Consider the following 15384-nt stretch of genomic DNA (forward strand, 5'->3'; position numbering starts at 1 on the left):
AATTGTTGTTGCTTGAGATTGAAAATGTGTGTGTGAGTTTGTGAGTAAATTTAAAAATGAAATTGTTTGGAAACGTCAAGAATTTTAAAAGTAACTCTCAGCGGTTCTACCTTATTATATTTTTATCATGATTCGCTACTGCAAGCTACAAACGTCGTTCATTATCAATAACGAATATCGGTCGTTAGAAAAAATGGGAATCGCACTACAGAGCTTCCCATAGGTTGGAGAATCGCCGGCAAGGGGTGTTGATTAACTATTTCCTCTGTTACAATTACTTTGTTTACTTGGGTAGTGGAATTATGATGCCGAATTATGAAGGTGCCCTTTAATGGCATCAGGTCGCCGTTCCCACGTATGTTTCCTTCATTCTCGTTAAGTAATAATATTCCAGTGGATATTTCCTCTACCGTGCGAACGTGTTGATTGTTTATTACGCTGCAGTTGGCGGCGCGACTGCTCGGGATGCCTATATTTATAATATTAGTGTTAGAACATATTACTAAATTATTATAGGATTTACAACTATTTAAAATTCCAACTATTTCATTTTCATTACATTTCAAAATGGATTCAGATGGTATTTTGTTAATTTTTTCTCTTATTTTTACCGCTCGTGTTATTAAATTTCTACAATTACTTTTTTTTGTGGTTGGAAAATTTACAGTGTAAACAATATTATTTCCATTAGTAGCGATGCGGACTTCTGCAAATTCCAAAGCCTCTTCGATATTTATATAGGGAAAATCTTCATTTTGCAATATAGTTTCTGTGACATTCATTTCTGAGTTTGACAGCATATATGAGTTTACAATATGGGCCTTTGCCCAATGAATGGCATACTCTATGATTATTATTTCTTGCTTAAGAACTTACATTTTGAATTTTAATTCTAGTGTTACCTCATTGATCAATTTTGATTCGTTTTTAACATTATTTAGGATCTCGTTTGTTACATTTGTTATTTCACAAATTTTTTTAACAGTTAGTTTGTTTATAATTAACTGATTATTGTTGTTCTCGAGTACATTATTGAGTTTATCTGTCAATATTTCAAAATCGTGATGGTCTGGATTGCCAGCTAACCTTTTCCATGCCGTACCAATAACATCAATTGATCTTTTATTTCTTCTATATGTTTTTAATCTATTTAAATGATTTTTAATATTTTCGGTTTCGAGGGACAGGAAGGAGTACAAGGGATGGGTAGAATTCATTGCGGATTGTAAAGTTTTCTCGAATGTTTGTATGAGTTTTTCATATTCGTTTAAAAGCATAAACAGGCGGCGTTGATCCGGGTTAACGCCGCAATTGATCTGATCAAAATTGTGCCTTGACAGATGACAGTAATGCGGATTTACGAGCCGCGAAGTCGTAGGTTCTAATAACACGGCCAGTAGAATATTCATTAAATTTTTTTTATCCATTCAATTATAACTTCTATATTTTTTTAAAGTTGTTGTTGACTTTTTTAGTAAAATTAAACTCTAAAAATTTAATTTAATAAAAAAAGTGAAATAAAATAAAACAAATTGGAGTTGTCCAGAATTTGGTTTTCGGCACGACACAATGGGATGATTCACCTATTGGGGTAAAAAATTGATTCTTTATTAAACTTTTCCTGTTTCTGTTACGATTGTGCAATTTTTGTTTTCTTTCACTGTTTATTTTCTGTATCTGGGTGATAGCTTATTACCTAATCTTTTATTGATTTTAAACAAAGACTATTTCTCCTAGTGCATAAGATTTGAATGGTAATTTCCCTTTGTTGTGGTAAGCAATGTCTGCTTCCTGTTTCTGTATTAATTTTTCATTATCTACTATTATTTTATTTATTTATTTATTAAAGTAGTCTAACACAACAACCACAGGTTAAATTTCAGTGTTAGATACTGAGAATATTACAATATAATACGATATTAAAATGTATAAAATTTGAACTTAACATCTAAAATTTATAAAATTATTCATAAAGTGTAAGATTGAAGAGAATAAAGAATTATAAAAATACAGTAATTTAGCGGTTAGAGTTGAGGTGACTGACGCGAGTTAAATAGTTACAAATTTTCATTTAGTCAGCATAGTGTCTAAGTAATGCTATTTTAAAGTGCAATGTGTCCTTAATAGCCCTGAGTTTAAGGGGTAATTTGTTCCATAGGCGAATAGTATAGACGAAAAACTGACGCTCAGATATGACAGAATTGAATTTCAGGTGCAAAAGCTGTTGTAATCGTGACGATTGAGTAATTTGAAGACGATTTTTGAGATGCGGATGCTCCTCTGAGAATAAGATTTTCTGAAGCATTGTAAGGCACTTGAGCTTCAGCATATCGTCGAGTGATATTGAAGTTATCTTGCGAGCCCATTGAGAAATGTGGTCATACCGTTTTTTGCAATATATATACCTGGCGATGTTATTGTAAAGCACGTTGAGTTTTTTATTGCATTGACTATCGCTGTTAGCATAGAGTTCGCAACCGTACAACAGCGTTGGTAGCAAGTAAGATTTCGCGATTAACATTCTAGTGGGCATCGGCGTTAGGTGTTGTGTTGACCATAAATACCTTAGCATAGCATATACTCTACCAATTGTGCTATAGACATGATTATCCCACGTTAGTGTTCTGTTAAATAGTACGCCCAGGTTCTTAGCTACATCAACATATGGTATCACAGTTCTGTTCAATGAAACTGTATCATAAACGTTGAGGTCAAAATGTTTTTTAAAAATAGCAATACATTGGGATTTGTTTGGATTTAAGACCAAACCATTGTTACTTGCCCACTCGTGAACGAGGTCTAAATCACTATTGAGGTTCTGTATGCATAGGTTCAATGAGTGAAGTGGGCAGCTCAAATACAATTGCACATCATCAGCGTACATTTGAATTTTATTGTGCTTTAATACCTTCGGCAGATCGTTGATGTACAAAACAAACAGTAAGGGGCCGAGAATCGACCCTTGAGGAACTCCTTTAGATATGGAAAGAGAACTTGACATTGCATTGCCTATGTTGACTGCTTGCGATCGGCCGAAAAGATATGAGCTAATTAGGTTTACAGCCGAAGATGAGAACTGAAATAAATTCTTTAATTTGAGACACAGTAGTTTGTGATTTACTGTATCAAAAGCTTTGGAGTGGTCAAGAAGAGTAAGCAAGGTTACGCGATTATTGTCCATATTTATTCTAATGTCATCTGAAACGGTAAGAAGCGAAAGGGTACAGCTTTTCTTATGCCTGAAGCCAGATTGGTAAGCGCTGACCAGGGAATTTTTAGATATAAACGAGTCAATCTGCTGATGCATTATGCGTTCTAAGACTTTAGATAGATATGGGAGAATCGCAATAGGTCTATAGTCACCATTTGATTTCAGAATGGGTATTATTTTGGCTTTTTTCCAGCAGTTGGGGAAGACAGCTGATGTAAGAATGTTATTTATTGCGTAGGTAATATATGGAAGAAGTTTCGGGAGCAAACATTTGAAAAACTTCGGATGAATGTCATCCAAACCAGCGGCGTTGGATTTTATAGACAGTACTGACTGGACAACGTCACACTCATCAACACAATTAAAGCTGAAGTTTGACAGCGACCTATACGGATTACAGTTATAGCGCTCATAGGCAATATTTTCAAAAGTATTCGAGGAGTCAAGGAACTGCTTATTTAAATCATTTACATTTACAGAATCAAGGACTTGTGCCCTTTCTTTTCCAATCCCTATTTCGCGAATTCGCTGCCATTTTTGCTTTGACCCAATTGCTGCACTGAATCTTTGGTCGTAATACATAATTTTTTGGGTTTTTATTGCTTTAATTGTCTCTGTTCGAAGAGTTTTAAAGTCGCTGTAAAGGACATCTGTCCTATGGCGCTTCCACTTTCGGTATGCTCGATCTCGTTTTGAAATTAACGTTTTGATATGGCTATTAAACCAAGGACGGCATTTATCCGAAATAGTTTTCGTAACAAGCGGCACAAATTGATTAAAAAGGCTTTTAATATTAGCTTGAATAAAGTCAATTTGGTCATTTACTGAAACCATTGTGTATATGGATGCCCAATTCACAGAGTCGACATACTTCTCAAGGTCTTCATATTGGATATGCGCAAAGTCGCGGTAAGAATAGTACTCTGTTTTGCTTGTCAACTCGAAATCAAAAATGAGGTAAATAAGATCGTGCTTAGAAAAGCTTGAAAGATCGAGTTGATCATATAAAAGTACTTTGTTCTTATTATTTACAAAAAAGACATCAAGTAGCGAGCTATTGGTATTTGTAAAATGAGTGGGAATCGAACAGTTCACGGAAAACAACCCCAAATTCCTCATTGCCAATGCGAAAGTGTCATCGCTGAGTAGATCAGAATTAAAATCACCGGCTGTTACGATATTGTTAAAAGACAAGGTAAGTTCTTCCAAATAATCAACAAAGTCAACAAAATTAATGTATTTATTTGGCCTGTAAACACAACCTAAGAGGATTTTATTTGATTTTGTTGCTATTTGTAAGAATAGATACTCGATGGGGTTGCTACCCTCTGATTTACAATGAAGCTTGCATGAAATACTAGATTTTACAAACATGGCAACCCCGCCACCGCGCTCAACTCTATCTGACCTAAATAACACATATCCATTAACAGAAACCGACTCATTATTGTGCCAATAAGAAAACCATGTCTCAGAAACGCATATAATATCAACGCCCGAATGTTCAAAAAGGTACCTGAATTCGTCAATTTTTTTGGGCAAACTTTGAGCATTAATATGGCATATTTTCAGCCCAAGTTTTTGTTTACCCAAAATTCGTATCATGTTAAAATTATCGCCTTTGGAACCGCAGAAGCTATTAAGACTCATATAAAATGAAAATGAAAGTCAAAAGGCATGGAACACTGCACTTTAAGAGCGTACCGAGAATAAGCTGAAAAAGCAAATTGTAAATAGTCAACATACTGTCAGTCAAGCTGCAAGAGATAGAAAAGAGAAATAAGAAACAAAGAGAGATAGTTTCGAAGGTATGCTTAACAATCATAGTTTGCTTAATAATCATATTTTCTAACTGCTGTATTATTCGATGCTATAAACTTTCATTTGTTGACTGCTGCAATTCGCTCTATGTTATCTACGCTTGTCACATTTACTGCCTCGCCTTTTGTTTGCACACGAACATAAACATGCCCACGGACGGAGAACACAGAAGTAAGCCGCTTTTGTCTTCTTAGCTCAGTGCCAAACTGCATGACTTCGCGATTTCGCTTTGTCAGGCATTCGTGCAAATATATTTTGTCATCTGCACTCTGACCAATATCGCGAAGAGTAAGCGGTCGTTTTTTCGTTTTGCAGAACTTCGCAACTGCACTAAATAACGCACAACGGTCACCAGCAGAGCCAAGCTTAGCGATGATAGGCACGGCTTTGCTGTTGTCATTATTATTATTGCGAGCACGGAAAATTGCACGAACAGGTGGAGTCTTTATCTGAACTGTGCGACAGAGCTGAACAAAACATTCAGTCAAGCTCTCGTTTTTTGTGTGGGGGATACCTCTTATAATAAGATCTGACGACACTAAAGCATTCTGACATTCGTCGACTTGTGCACTTAGTACTTCGACATCATTGCGCAGTTGTTGTACTTTTGCGCATTCTCTCTCTGCTCTTTCAACTCTGGCTTCAATGTGTTTTACAGAATTGTTTAAGTTTGCTAAGCCCGCCGTCAACTCACCAATCCTCTGCATAACACGTTCCTCGGATTGAGACAAACGAGATGTTAGCTCACAGATGATGCTCTCCTTTTGCGCTTCCATCTTCGTTTCTAGCCGTGCGAGCCAGCTCGGCTTGCGGGCTTGTTCTGCATGTTCGCTATTTGAAGCGGAGATGAAGCTGCTTGGCGGGATGATTTAGTTCTTGTTGTCACACTATAAATACTCATTTTTACACAAATCCTTAATTGATATTTTAGAGTTTATTGAGTCGATTGGTTAAAACCTTTACTTATTTACTGTGTGAAAGTTTATGGCAATATTGGCTGTGAAAAACCACGGAAAATTCTAGAAATACTGCAGCGCTAAATCACACACGTCAGCTTGCGAACACGAACATCGAACACAACGATTAGCAAACGACAGTGTCGTACTTATCCGTTTCTGCATCTTCTACAATTTGCCGATAACTAGCCGATAACGACAAGTGTGCCAATCTCCTTTGAAATGCATATGCTCGGCTCAAAATTTCAGGGCCAGACGATAACGCAACTATGATTGGACGACAAGTGTGCAGATAGCCTTATTTGGGTGGCGATGCACTGTGAAGTAATTCTTTTGAATTTGGCTGCCATCTGCGGGAAGTAAAATTTTTCCAATGGTTGCAGTTTATTCTATTTATCGTTCCTGTGAGCTCTGAAATGTTATTTTATTATCTCGTTTTCCTGGTCACTTTCGTTGGTAAGAACCCTGTATCGGTTAAAATGTATGGAATGTATGGAATATATTTATTGAAGTTTGCCTAAAATGTCATCATCTGTTTCAATAGCGTTTAAGAATCTCAAAGATTTTATCTTCATTGAACTCCCTTTCTCTGATTATATGCCTATGGTAAGTCGGGTGAATAATTTGAAATTTATACTATGAATTTTCTCCGAAAGAAAGGAATATCTGGTTTTTAAAAGCGTTTACTGGAGCTTCGGTAAATTGTATTGAATTGTGTGATGAGCTCTCATCACTGTGTTGTATAGCAGTCATTGAATTAATTTGTGAGCCTTCCGGTAACCTTGACAAAGCGTAGGCAACCTTATTAGTGGAATCTGAAGCTCGTTTCTGTAGCAATTCTCTACCAAGGCGAATTGAGATATGAATTCACCGCCTTGTTCTCTACTGCTAATGAGTAGTAGAGAATGACGTACATATATTCTCTACCAGTAGAGAAATAATCGGTAGAGAAAAGTTACAGAAACGAGCTACTGGTTTGAATTTCAATCCATAATTATATTCCTCCAGTATTGCCTTCCACCTTTTCAGTTTGCTATTTGTGTTTTTATTGCTTATCGCGTATGTCAGCGGCTGGTGGTATGTAGATATTATAACTTTGGCGGAACCATATACAAAATTTCTTAGTGATTTGAGAGCCTATATGATGGCGAGCATCTCTTTTTCATTTGTTGCATTATGCTCTTCGCTTTTTCTAAGTGTTCGAGATATGAACATGATCGGTTTTTCATCTTGTGCCAAGACGGCACCTATGGTATGGTTTGACGCGTCTATTGTCAGGTGAAATTCTTTGGAGAAGTCTGGATAAGTTAGTATAAAATCTTGTTACGTTCAACATAACGCGTAAAATTAATATTACAAACTTTATTTCTTAATAGTATGTTATAACCAGGAAAATCAGAAAATTATAAAAGTGCTTGATTACAGAAAGAGAAAAAGCAATGGGGAGACCGGAAACAGAAGAAAAAAAAATGTCAAAATACAAAAGTTACAGATAAGTTTCAGTGAGAGAACTTAGTGTTGGAAATTAATGCCATTTTAATGAATAATGAGAAGTAACTGGTAGCTGTTTGTGAACATTCCGCCCACCTCGTCCAGTGCGACGAAAAAGGATTATCCGCCCACCGTGTGCAGCCGATACTGTTCATCGATTGGTAAGGGCACAAGTTTTGATATGGCTCGTTTAAGAATTGTCGACTTTGTACGCACTGTTGCAACTCGTACATGAGAATCGTCCCCGGGGTGTACTTGAATACCTCGGCCTAGTTGCCATTGAGGTGGTGCTCGTTCGTCACGTAAGAGTACCAGGTCACCAATTCTCAAATTGCCTTGAGTCTGCTGCCACTTATTTCGGGCCTGAAGCTCCCTCAGATAGTCGCTGCTCCATCGCTGCCAAAAGTTTTGACGCATTTGTTGCAGTTGCCTCCAGCGGGTGAGGCTTGAAGATGTAAACGTCGCATAAGCTTGGCTCGGGAGGTGCTATTAGGGGGCCACCGGACAAAATGTGAGCTGGTGTTATCGCTGTCACATCGTCGGGGTCATCCGAAAAAGCTGCGAGTGGTCGCGAGTTTATCACTGCCTGGACTTCCTTGAGCACTGTGCAGAACTCCTCAAATGTAAGGGTCGTCTCGCCAATAATGCGCTTGAGGTGGTGTTTCATGCTTTTTATCCCCGCTCCCCATATGCCTCCGAAATTTGGAGAGCCAGGGGGGATGAAGTGTCATGTGACACCGCAAACGGCACTATAACGCGCGCCCGCCTCTACCTGCTTCCGGTATTGAGCGACATCTTCTTTCAGTACGGCATTTGCTCCAACAAACATAGTGGCACAGTCGCTGTAGATATCAGGGGAGTAACCCCGTTTGGCGAAGAACCGGCGGAGCGCTAGCAAAAACATATTCGTCGTTAGGTCGCTAACGAGCTCGATGAGTACTGAAGCACACGAATAGCGCTACATATGCTTTATGGGCTGGCCACCAAGCCTTTTGATGTACGTACTCTATATGGGCCGCCGTAATCTATACCGCAGTGTGTAAATGGCTTAGTCGGTGTACATCGCGCTTCTGGCAAAGCACCCATAATTTGCTGTGCGGGTTGGCAGCGATGACGGAAGCATTTGATGCAGCGGTTAATATACTTCTTTGTAGATGATCGTCCGTCGCTAGGCCAGAAACGTCGCCGCATAAGATTCAGTGTAATTTGAACGTCACCGTGTAATGTGCACTCATGCGCTTGAGCAATAAGCAGCGTAGTCAATTTGCTGTCCTTTGGCATAATAATCGGAAAGCGCTCCGCTTCAGATAGGAAGGCATGCTTCAGGCGGCCATTGACTCGAAGGATCCCGTTGTTGTCGATGGTTGGATTCAGTTTTCGCAATTTGCTCTTGATTGAAACAGGTTCACCTTGACGAAGACGAGAGATTTCGTTAAAAAAATGCGAGATTTGTACGTACCTGATCCATAAATTTAGAGCAGACGTCCGCTCCGACACAGTGCACCATGTCTCAGTGGGATGTGGTGTTGAACTTTGCTGCTAAAAATCTGCGACACCATGCTGTCACCGCTACGAGTTTGTTGATATTTGAATATTTTTGTAGTAACTGCTCGCGTATTGGCTCAATATCGGTGGTAGCCAATGCAGCAATGACGATGGTATCCGGTGTAGCAGGCAAGGTAGGTTGATCTGGCCAGTTCCTTTCATGTTGACTGAGCCAAGCAGGGCCGGACCACCATTTTTCCTTGTTGGCGATTTCGGATGGCAGAACTCCTCTTGTAGCGACATCCGCCGGATTACATGTTGTCGACACATATTTCCACGTGTGTGCCGGTGTTCTGTCCTGAATTTGAACCACACGATTCGCAATATACTGTCTATGTTGGCCGGGGTTAGATCGAATCCAACTCAATGCCGTTTTTGAGTCTGACCAACAGTTTATTTTCATGTTGTAAATTTTAAGCGCATCCCTCACCTTAAGAGCGAGTTTGGCAGCCAATAGCGCAGCATTCAACTCAAGGCGTGGTATGGTGATCTTTTTTAGTGGGGCTACCTTAGTTTTAGCCATCAAAATTGATACGTGTATGCTTCCTTCGGGCTTAACAACACGAATGTAGCACACAGCCGCATACGCTGACTTCGACGCATCCGAAAATACATGTAATTGGTAATTGACTGATTTGGAAGATGTGTAAACCCATCGATCGATTTTTATTGATTCGAGATATGGGAGCTCGTCGTGAAACTTTCTCCACGTTTGTTGATGCGGCCTTGGAATGGGATCATCCCACGCGCAACCGAGGACCCACAGTTCTTGAAAGATGATTTTGTCGACAATAATGACTGGTGCCAAAAGTCCTAGTGGGTCGTACGTTTTGGCGACGTCAGATAGTTGCTGGCGTTTAGTGATGGGTTCTGTGTAGGATGTTAACGCTATCTTGTAACCGATGGTGTCAGAAGCGCAAGACCAAAATATGCCTAAGGCCTTGGTTTCCTTGTCTAGCGTTAAGTTACAGCAAGCATTAGCCGATGTGCAAATATCAAAGTTGATTTCGTGCAAAAAGTCTAGAGAATTGGAATTCCACTACCGCAAGGTAAAACCCCCGCACTGCAGTAGTTCCTGTAGCTCATTCCTTAGACTTACCGCTTCTGCCACGTTATCAGCACCATGCAGGCAATCATCCATATACAATGATTCACGTAATATTTTCGATGCGCGCGGAAGCCTTGCTTCTTCTTCCTTTGCGAGAGTAAGCAACACTTTGATCTTAAGGTATGGTGAACAATTAAGTCCATACATAACGGTGCGCAGGCGAAATATTTGTGGTTCGCCCTCTGTGTTGCGCCAAAATATGCGTTGCATGTCGGCATCCTCGTCGCTGACCATGATTTGCCGAAAACACCGGCCATAAAAGCTACGTGGTCTAGACGCCATTTGAGGAGAAGCGAAGCTAAATCGTTATGTAGTTTTGGCCCTGTGTGCGAACAGTCATTTAACGACACACCAGAGCTATATTTTCGTGACGCGTTGAATACTACACGCAGCGCAGTGGAGCTCGATTCCTTATAAACTCCATGATGAGGTATGTAACAAAATGGGTGTGGTTGTGTGGACTTCAATACGGGCTGCATGTGTCCGAGATCATTGGACTCGGTCATGAATTGTTCATACAATGTGTTCATATTTGAGTCACGCTTCAGACGTTTTTGTTGGTAGTGGAACAGCCTTAAAGCGTCCGGTTTTGATTCTGTCAACGCGGAAAAGTTGGCAGACGCTTTGAAGGGATATCGTACTGAGAAACGCCCAGTGTCGTTCAAGTATGTGGTCCTCTCAAAGAATTCTTCGCAATACAATTCATCCATTGTCATTGATTGCGAAGATACTAGGTCGTCTTGCTGGAGAAATGTCCACATTTGTTGAACTAATTCGTTTAGTTCAACCGCAGTGTTGGTACAAAGCTTTGTACGCAAATGCGAAGCAATTTTCGAAGAAACTGGCCCATAGACAACCCATCCAAGGTGAGTGTTTTGTGCGATAGGTGCGTCATTTGCCGACTGTTTAAGTCCANGGTCGTCTTGCTGGAGAAATGTCCACATTTGTTGAACTAATTCGTTTAGTTCAACCGCAGTGTTGGTACAAAGCTTTGTACGCAAATGCGAAGCAATTTTCGAAGAAACTGGCCCATAGATAACCCACCCAAGGTGAGTGTTTTGTGCGATAGGTGCGTCATTTGCCGACTGTTTAAGTCCATTGTACAGCAAGGAACCGTAGATGTCAGCTCCCACAACCACGTCGATTCTGCCAGGTTCAGCGAATGTTGGATCTGCTAATGTGAGACCGCTAAATTCGTTGACTACGTCAGGATTGACCGGTTATGCAGGTATCAGGTGTCCTAGTCGTGGTAAAATCAGTGCGATGCATTTGACACGAAAATCAGGCTCTAGTAGAGAGCGCAACGTAAACTCGGCGAGCCCCTTCGATGTGCCAACAGATGTGCTACCTATACCGGTGATAGGCACGGCGACAGATGTGCGAGGCAGGTACAATTGTTGAGCTGCTAATTCACTGATGAAAGATGCTTGTGACCCGGGATCCAGCAAAGCGCGCAGCTTAAGGAAGTGACCAATCGTGGACTGGACTCCTATTAACGCGGTAGCAAGCAGGACGTTAGGCAACCTTTGTGGTGAGAAAGAAATTTTCTATTGTATACGGTTATGATTCACAACCACCCCTTTGTCGAGGAAGAACTCGTGCAGCAGGTTATGGTGTTTTGCATTACACTCTTTGCAGGTATATTGGGATGTGCAGTTGCCCAAGGCGTGTGAACCTCGCAAGCAATTTTCGCATATGTTATGTTTGCGAACCAAATTTATCTTTCCAATCGGCTGAAGCTTACGAAAGTTTGAGCAGGCGGGAAGCGCGTGCTTTTCAGAGCAACATGCGCACTGATTGACACTGGTCTGGTGACTGCGAACGGAATTGGTGACTTTTGTGGACCCAGTGTAGCCTTTAGATGAATCGCTAAATTTTTCCGGTGTGTTGGCCGCTTCTAAGCCTTGAACGCGGCATTGTAAGAACTTTTTCAGATCGTCGTAAGTAGGTATTATCTCTGAGGCACCTAAAGAGATTTCCCAGTCTTTAATCGTATTCGCGTCGAGTTTCTCCGTAACGTGGAATACAAACCAGTCGTCCAATTGATCAGTCGGCCGAGTTGTGTGAGTGCACGAAAAGTTCCGTTGACGGCATCCAGAATGTTGCGTATCTGACTAGCAGATTCTGAATTTGTCTTGGGCAGACTGACGACGGCGTGTAGGTGGCATTGAATAAGACGACGAGTACTATCATAACGCTGTGTCAATAACTCCCATGCTATTTCAAAGTTGTGGTCTGTTACAGCGATATTACGCACAAAATATTCAGCATCGCCTTTCAAACACGCTTTAAGGTAATGAAGGCGTTGCACAATAGACAGCGCAGTTTCCTTGATGATGCATGTTTCAAATAGGTCCTTAAAATTGAGCCAAAGTTGAAGGTTGCCGTCAAATTTTGGGAGCTCAATTTTTGGGAGAGTGACATTCGGCTGATGTGCAGCACCAGCCGCCAATTTGACCGAACCGCTGGACGTTGCGCCAGCGAAGCTCGCAATATCGTCATTGAGCTCGCCCATGGCTTCCCAATAAGCGGTCTCTACGGCGATGAATCGACTTTCACTTAATGCTTTGCGACGGGTCTCACTGTTTTCTGTAGTCTCCTCCGTATTAGCCACATCATCTCTTGTTTGAGCATAGCGACCCCAATAATCTTCTAGTAAAGTCTTACGGGCGCAAAAATATCCATGTGTTTGCTTTTGCTTGGCAGTTTTGCGTGTGTTTATTAAAAAAAATCGAAATTAGTTTAGCCACATTTTCTTCGCGTTCGAGTGTCATTTTTTGTTCTTGCTTGCGTAATTGACGATGTGGTGTAAATTGCAAGGTTAGGTTGGCGTAAGGAAATTGCACGACAATTTCAACCAATTGTAATCAGAGCTTTGGATTAGGGAAGAGTTAGGTTCCCCGCAAGGGATGCCAAATGTTACGATCAATATAACGCGTAAAATTAATATTACAAACTTTATTTCTTAATAGTATGTAATAACCAGGAAAATCAGAAAATTATAAACGTGCTTGATTACAGAAAGAAAAAAAGCAATGGGGAGACCGGAAACAGAAGATGAAAAAAATGTCAAAATACAAAAGTGACAGATAAGTTTCAGTGAGAGAAGTAAGAAGTTTGGAAAGTAATGCCATTTTAATGAATAATGAGAAGTAACCGGTAGCTGATTGTGAACAAATCTTGTGATGTCAGAGAACGTTTAAGTTTGTTGAAGGTCTCGATTGCTTTACCGTCAAGGTGTAGGTTTCGACATATTTTTGGACATACGTCCTTCTTCCACTCTGAGAATCGTTGTCAGGGGCTTTGCGAGTTTTGCATAGTCGTTTATGAATCGCCTATAAAAGCCGGACATGCCAAGAAAAGATCGGAGATCTTTGAGAGTTTTGGGGGAAGGAAATTTATTTATTGCGTCAACTTTGGCCGGCTTTGTTTTTATTCCATGAGAAGATATTAAAACCCCCAAAAATTTAACTTCTTTTAAAAATTCACTTTTGTCGAGTTGAACTTTTATATTTGTCGCTTGTAGAGTCTGAAAAGTTCTTTCTATGTTTTTAATATGAGATTCTCGTTTTCTCCGAAAATCACTATGTCATCAATGTAAACATAGCAAATTATCTCTATGTGCTCACGAATCACGATGTCGTCAAGCGCCCTTTATTTGTTGACGGAGTATTTTTTAGACCGAAAGGGAGTCGTGTAAACTCATATTTTCTATTGTTAACGGAGAAAGCAGTCTTTTCTATATCGGATTCCTTTAATGGGATTTGATGGAATCCACTTTTCAAATCTATTACAGAAAAATATTTGTTTTTTCCCAGTTGCGCTAATACGTCATTTGCGGAATGGGATACCGATCAGGAATGGTAACAGCATTTAATTTTCTATAATCGCCTACCATTCTATACTTTTTTTTTTTGCTGGAGCGTCCAATGGGTGAATTATATGGAGACGGCGAAAATCTAATTATGCCATGATCCAATAACTATTTGATTTGCTTCTGAACTTCATCTTTAAGTGTTACTGGATATGCATAGAATCTGGAATAAATTGGATCACTTGTAGTTGTTCTTATTTCTACTTTGACAGAAGTGGGGCATGTTAATTTTTCGTCTGGTTCCGTGAAAAGCTTAGGATATTTTTTTACTAAAGTGTTTATTTGATGTTTTTGGTCGGTTATCATCAGTGATGCCAGAAATTTTTGGACCAACCGGCTCAATTGGCAAAAAAAAACGGCTAAAAACGGCTAAACTGCTTCAACTAAATTTCACATGTTTTATTTAACTAAATCACAAGTAGAAAGGCTAGTTCTTGGAGAGAAGTTGCAAATTCAAGCTGGAAAAAATTTTGCCAGCAAGAATTTGCAATTAGGAAAAACATATGATTGTGGCACATGGTTGGATTTTTTGTCGATGATAATTTGGATAAAGAAGTTCGTTAAATTTAAAAATTTACAAACTTGAGCGATTTTAAAATGAAAAATGTAAGTAAATACTTGTTTACTTAATTAATTTAGTTAATTCCAATGATTTGAAAGCAACTCGGCTGAAAAAAAAAACTGTACATATTGGTAATCGGAATGCAATCTCAACCAGAGTCGATATAAGAAACCCGACAAAGAAATTTAAACGTATGTTGAAGAAAGACGGACTAACAAGAAATATACATGTTGACCCTGTTTTTTGCTCCTCTGAAGGAATTTCAAAAATTCTATACAAAATTTGCAATTTGCAAGTTTCTCTAATTGAGAGAGAATTTGGGGCCATTTTTCGCGTCGTGAGGGGTCTCTCCGCATGCCGGACATTCGTTCGGCACATCCGCATTTAACCTACTCAGGTAGGAATTTAGCCTGCTGCAGTAGCCAGAGCGACGTTGGGCTATTGTTGTCCTGGTCTCCCGAGGCAGATGGAGCTCCGTCGCGTCAATGNGTTGTTGTCCTGGTCTCCCGAGGCAGATGGAGGTGTTGAGTCTACATAACTCGAGACTGCGTCCCTGTGAATGCCGTTCAGGGCCTGTCTGTGAGCTGACGGGTCCAGAAGTTGCTTAATGAACCTCTGGACTTCGTCCGTCAGTTCATATAGATGCCTCCCGACGTGCCTCGGCGAGGGCTCCTCTGCAAGAAGCTTTCTATTTGGGTGGCCACATCTGTGGCTCCCAGCAATAAACTGCTTGCAGAGCATCGTGTTGTGCTCCCTAATTGGGAGCATTTTCGCCTCGTCGTGGAGGTGGTGTTCTGGTGACATCAGGAGGCATCC

General features: G+C 40.2%; 1 protein-coding gene across 2 annotated transcripts in view; it reads right to left on the bottom strand.

Annotated features, from left to right (window-relative positions):
* Positions 1-15384, bottom strand: part of parvin (beta-parvin) — a 176200-nt gene that overhangs the window by 62932 nt on the left and 97884 nt on the right. Inside the window, exon 6 of one of the 2 annotated variants that reach the window (XM_017612110.1) lies at positions 1486-1583. The exons of the other annotated variant lie outside the window; for it this stretch is intronic. Coding sequence (XP_017467599.1) covers positions 1501-1583 — 83 coding nt within the window. The 3' untranslated portion in view covers positions 1486-1500. Of the gene's footprint in view, positions 1-1485; positions 1584-15384 lie in introns of those variants that run through there. 2 annotated transcript variants of the gene reach the window in all.

This window comes from Rhagoletis zephyria, unplaced genomic scaffold (assembly GCF_001687245.7).
Source record: "Rhagoletis zephyria isolate East Lansing unplaced genomic scaffold, Rhagoletis_zephyria_1.1 Rzeph_scaffold_00502, whole genome shotgun sequence".
Taxonomy (NCBI): Eukaryota; Metazoa; Arthropoda; class Insecta; order Diptera; family Tephritidae; genus Rhagoletis; species Rhagoletis zephyria.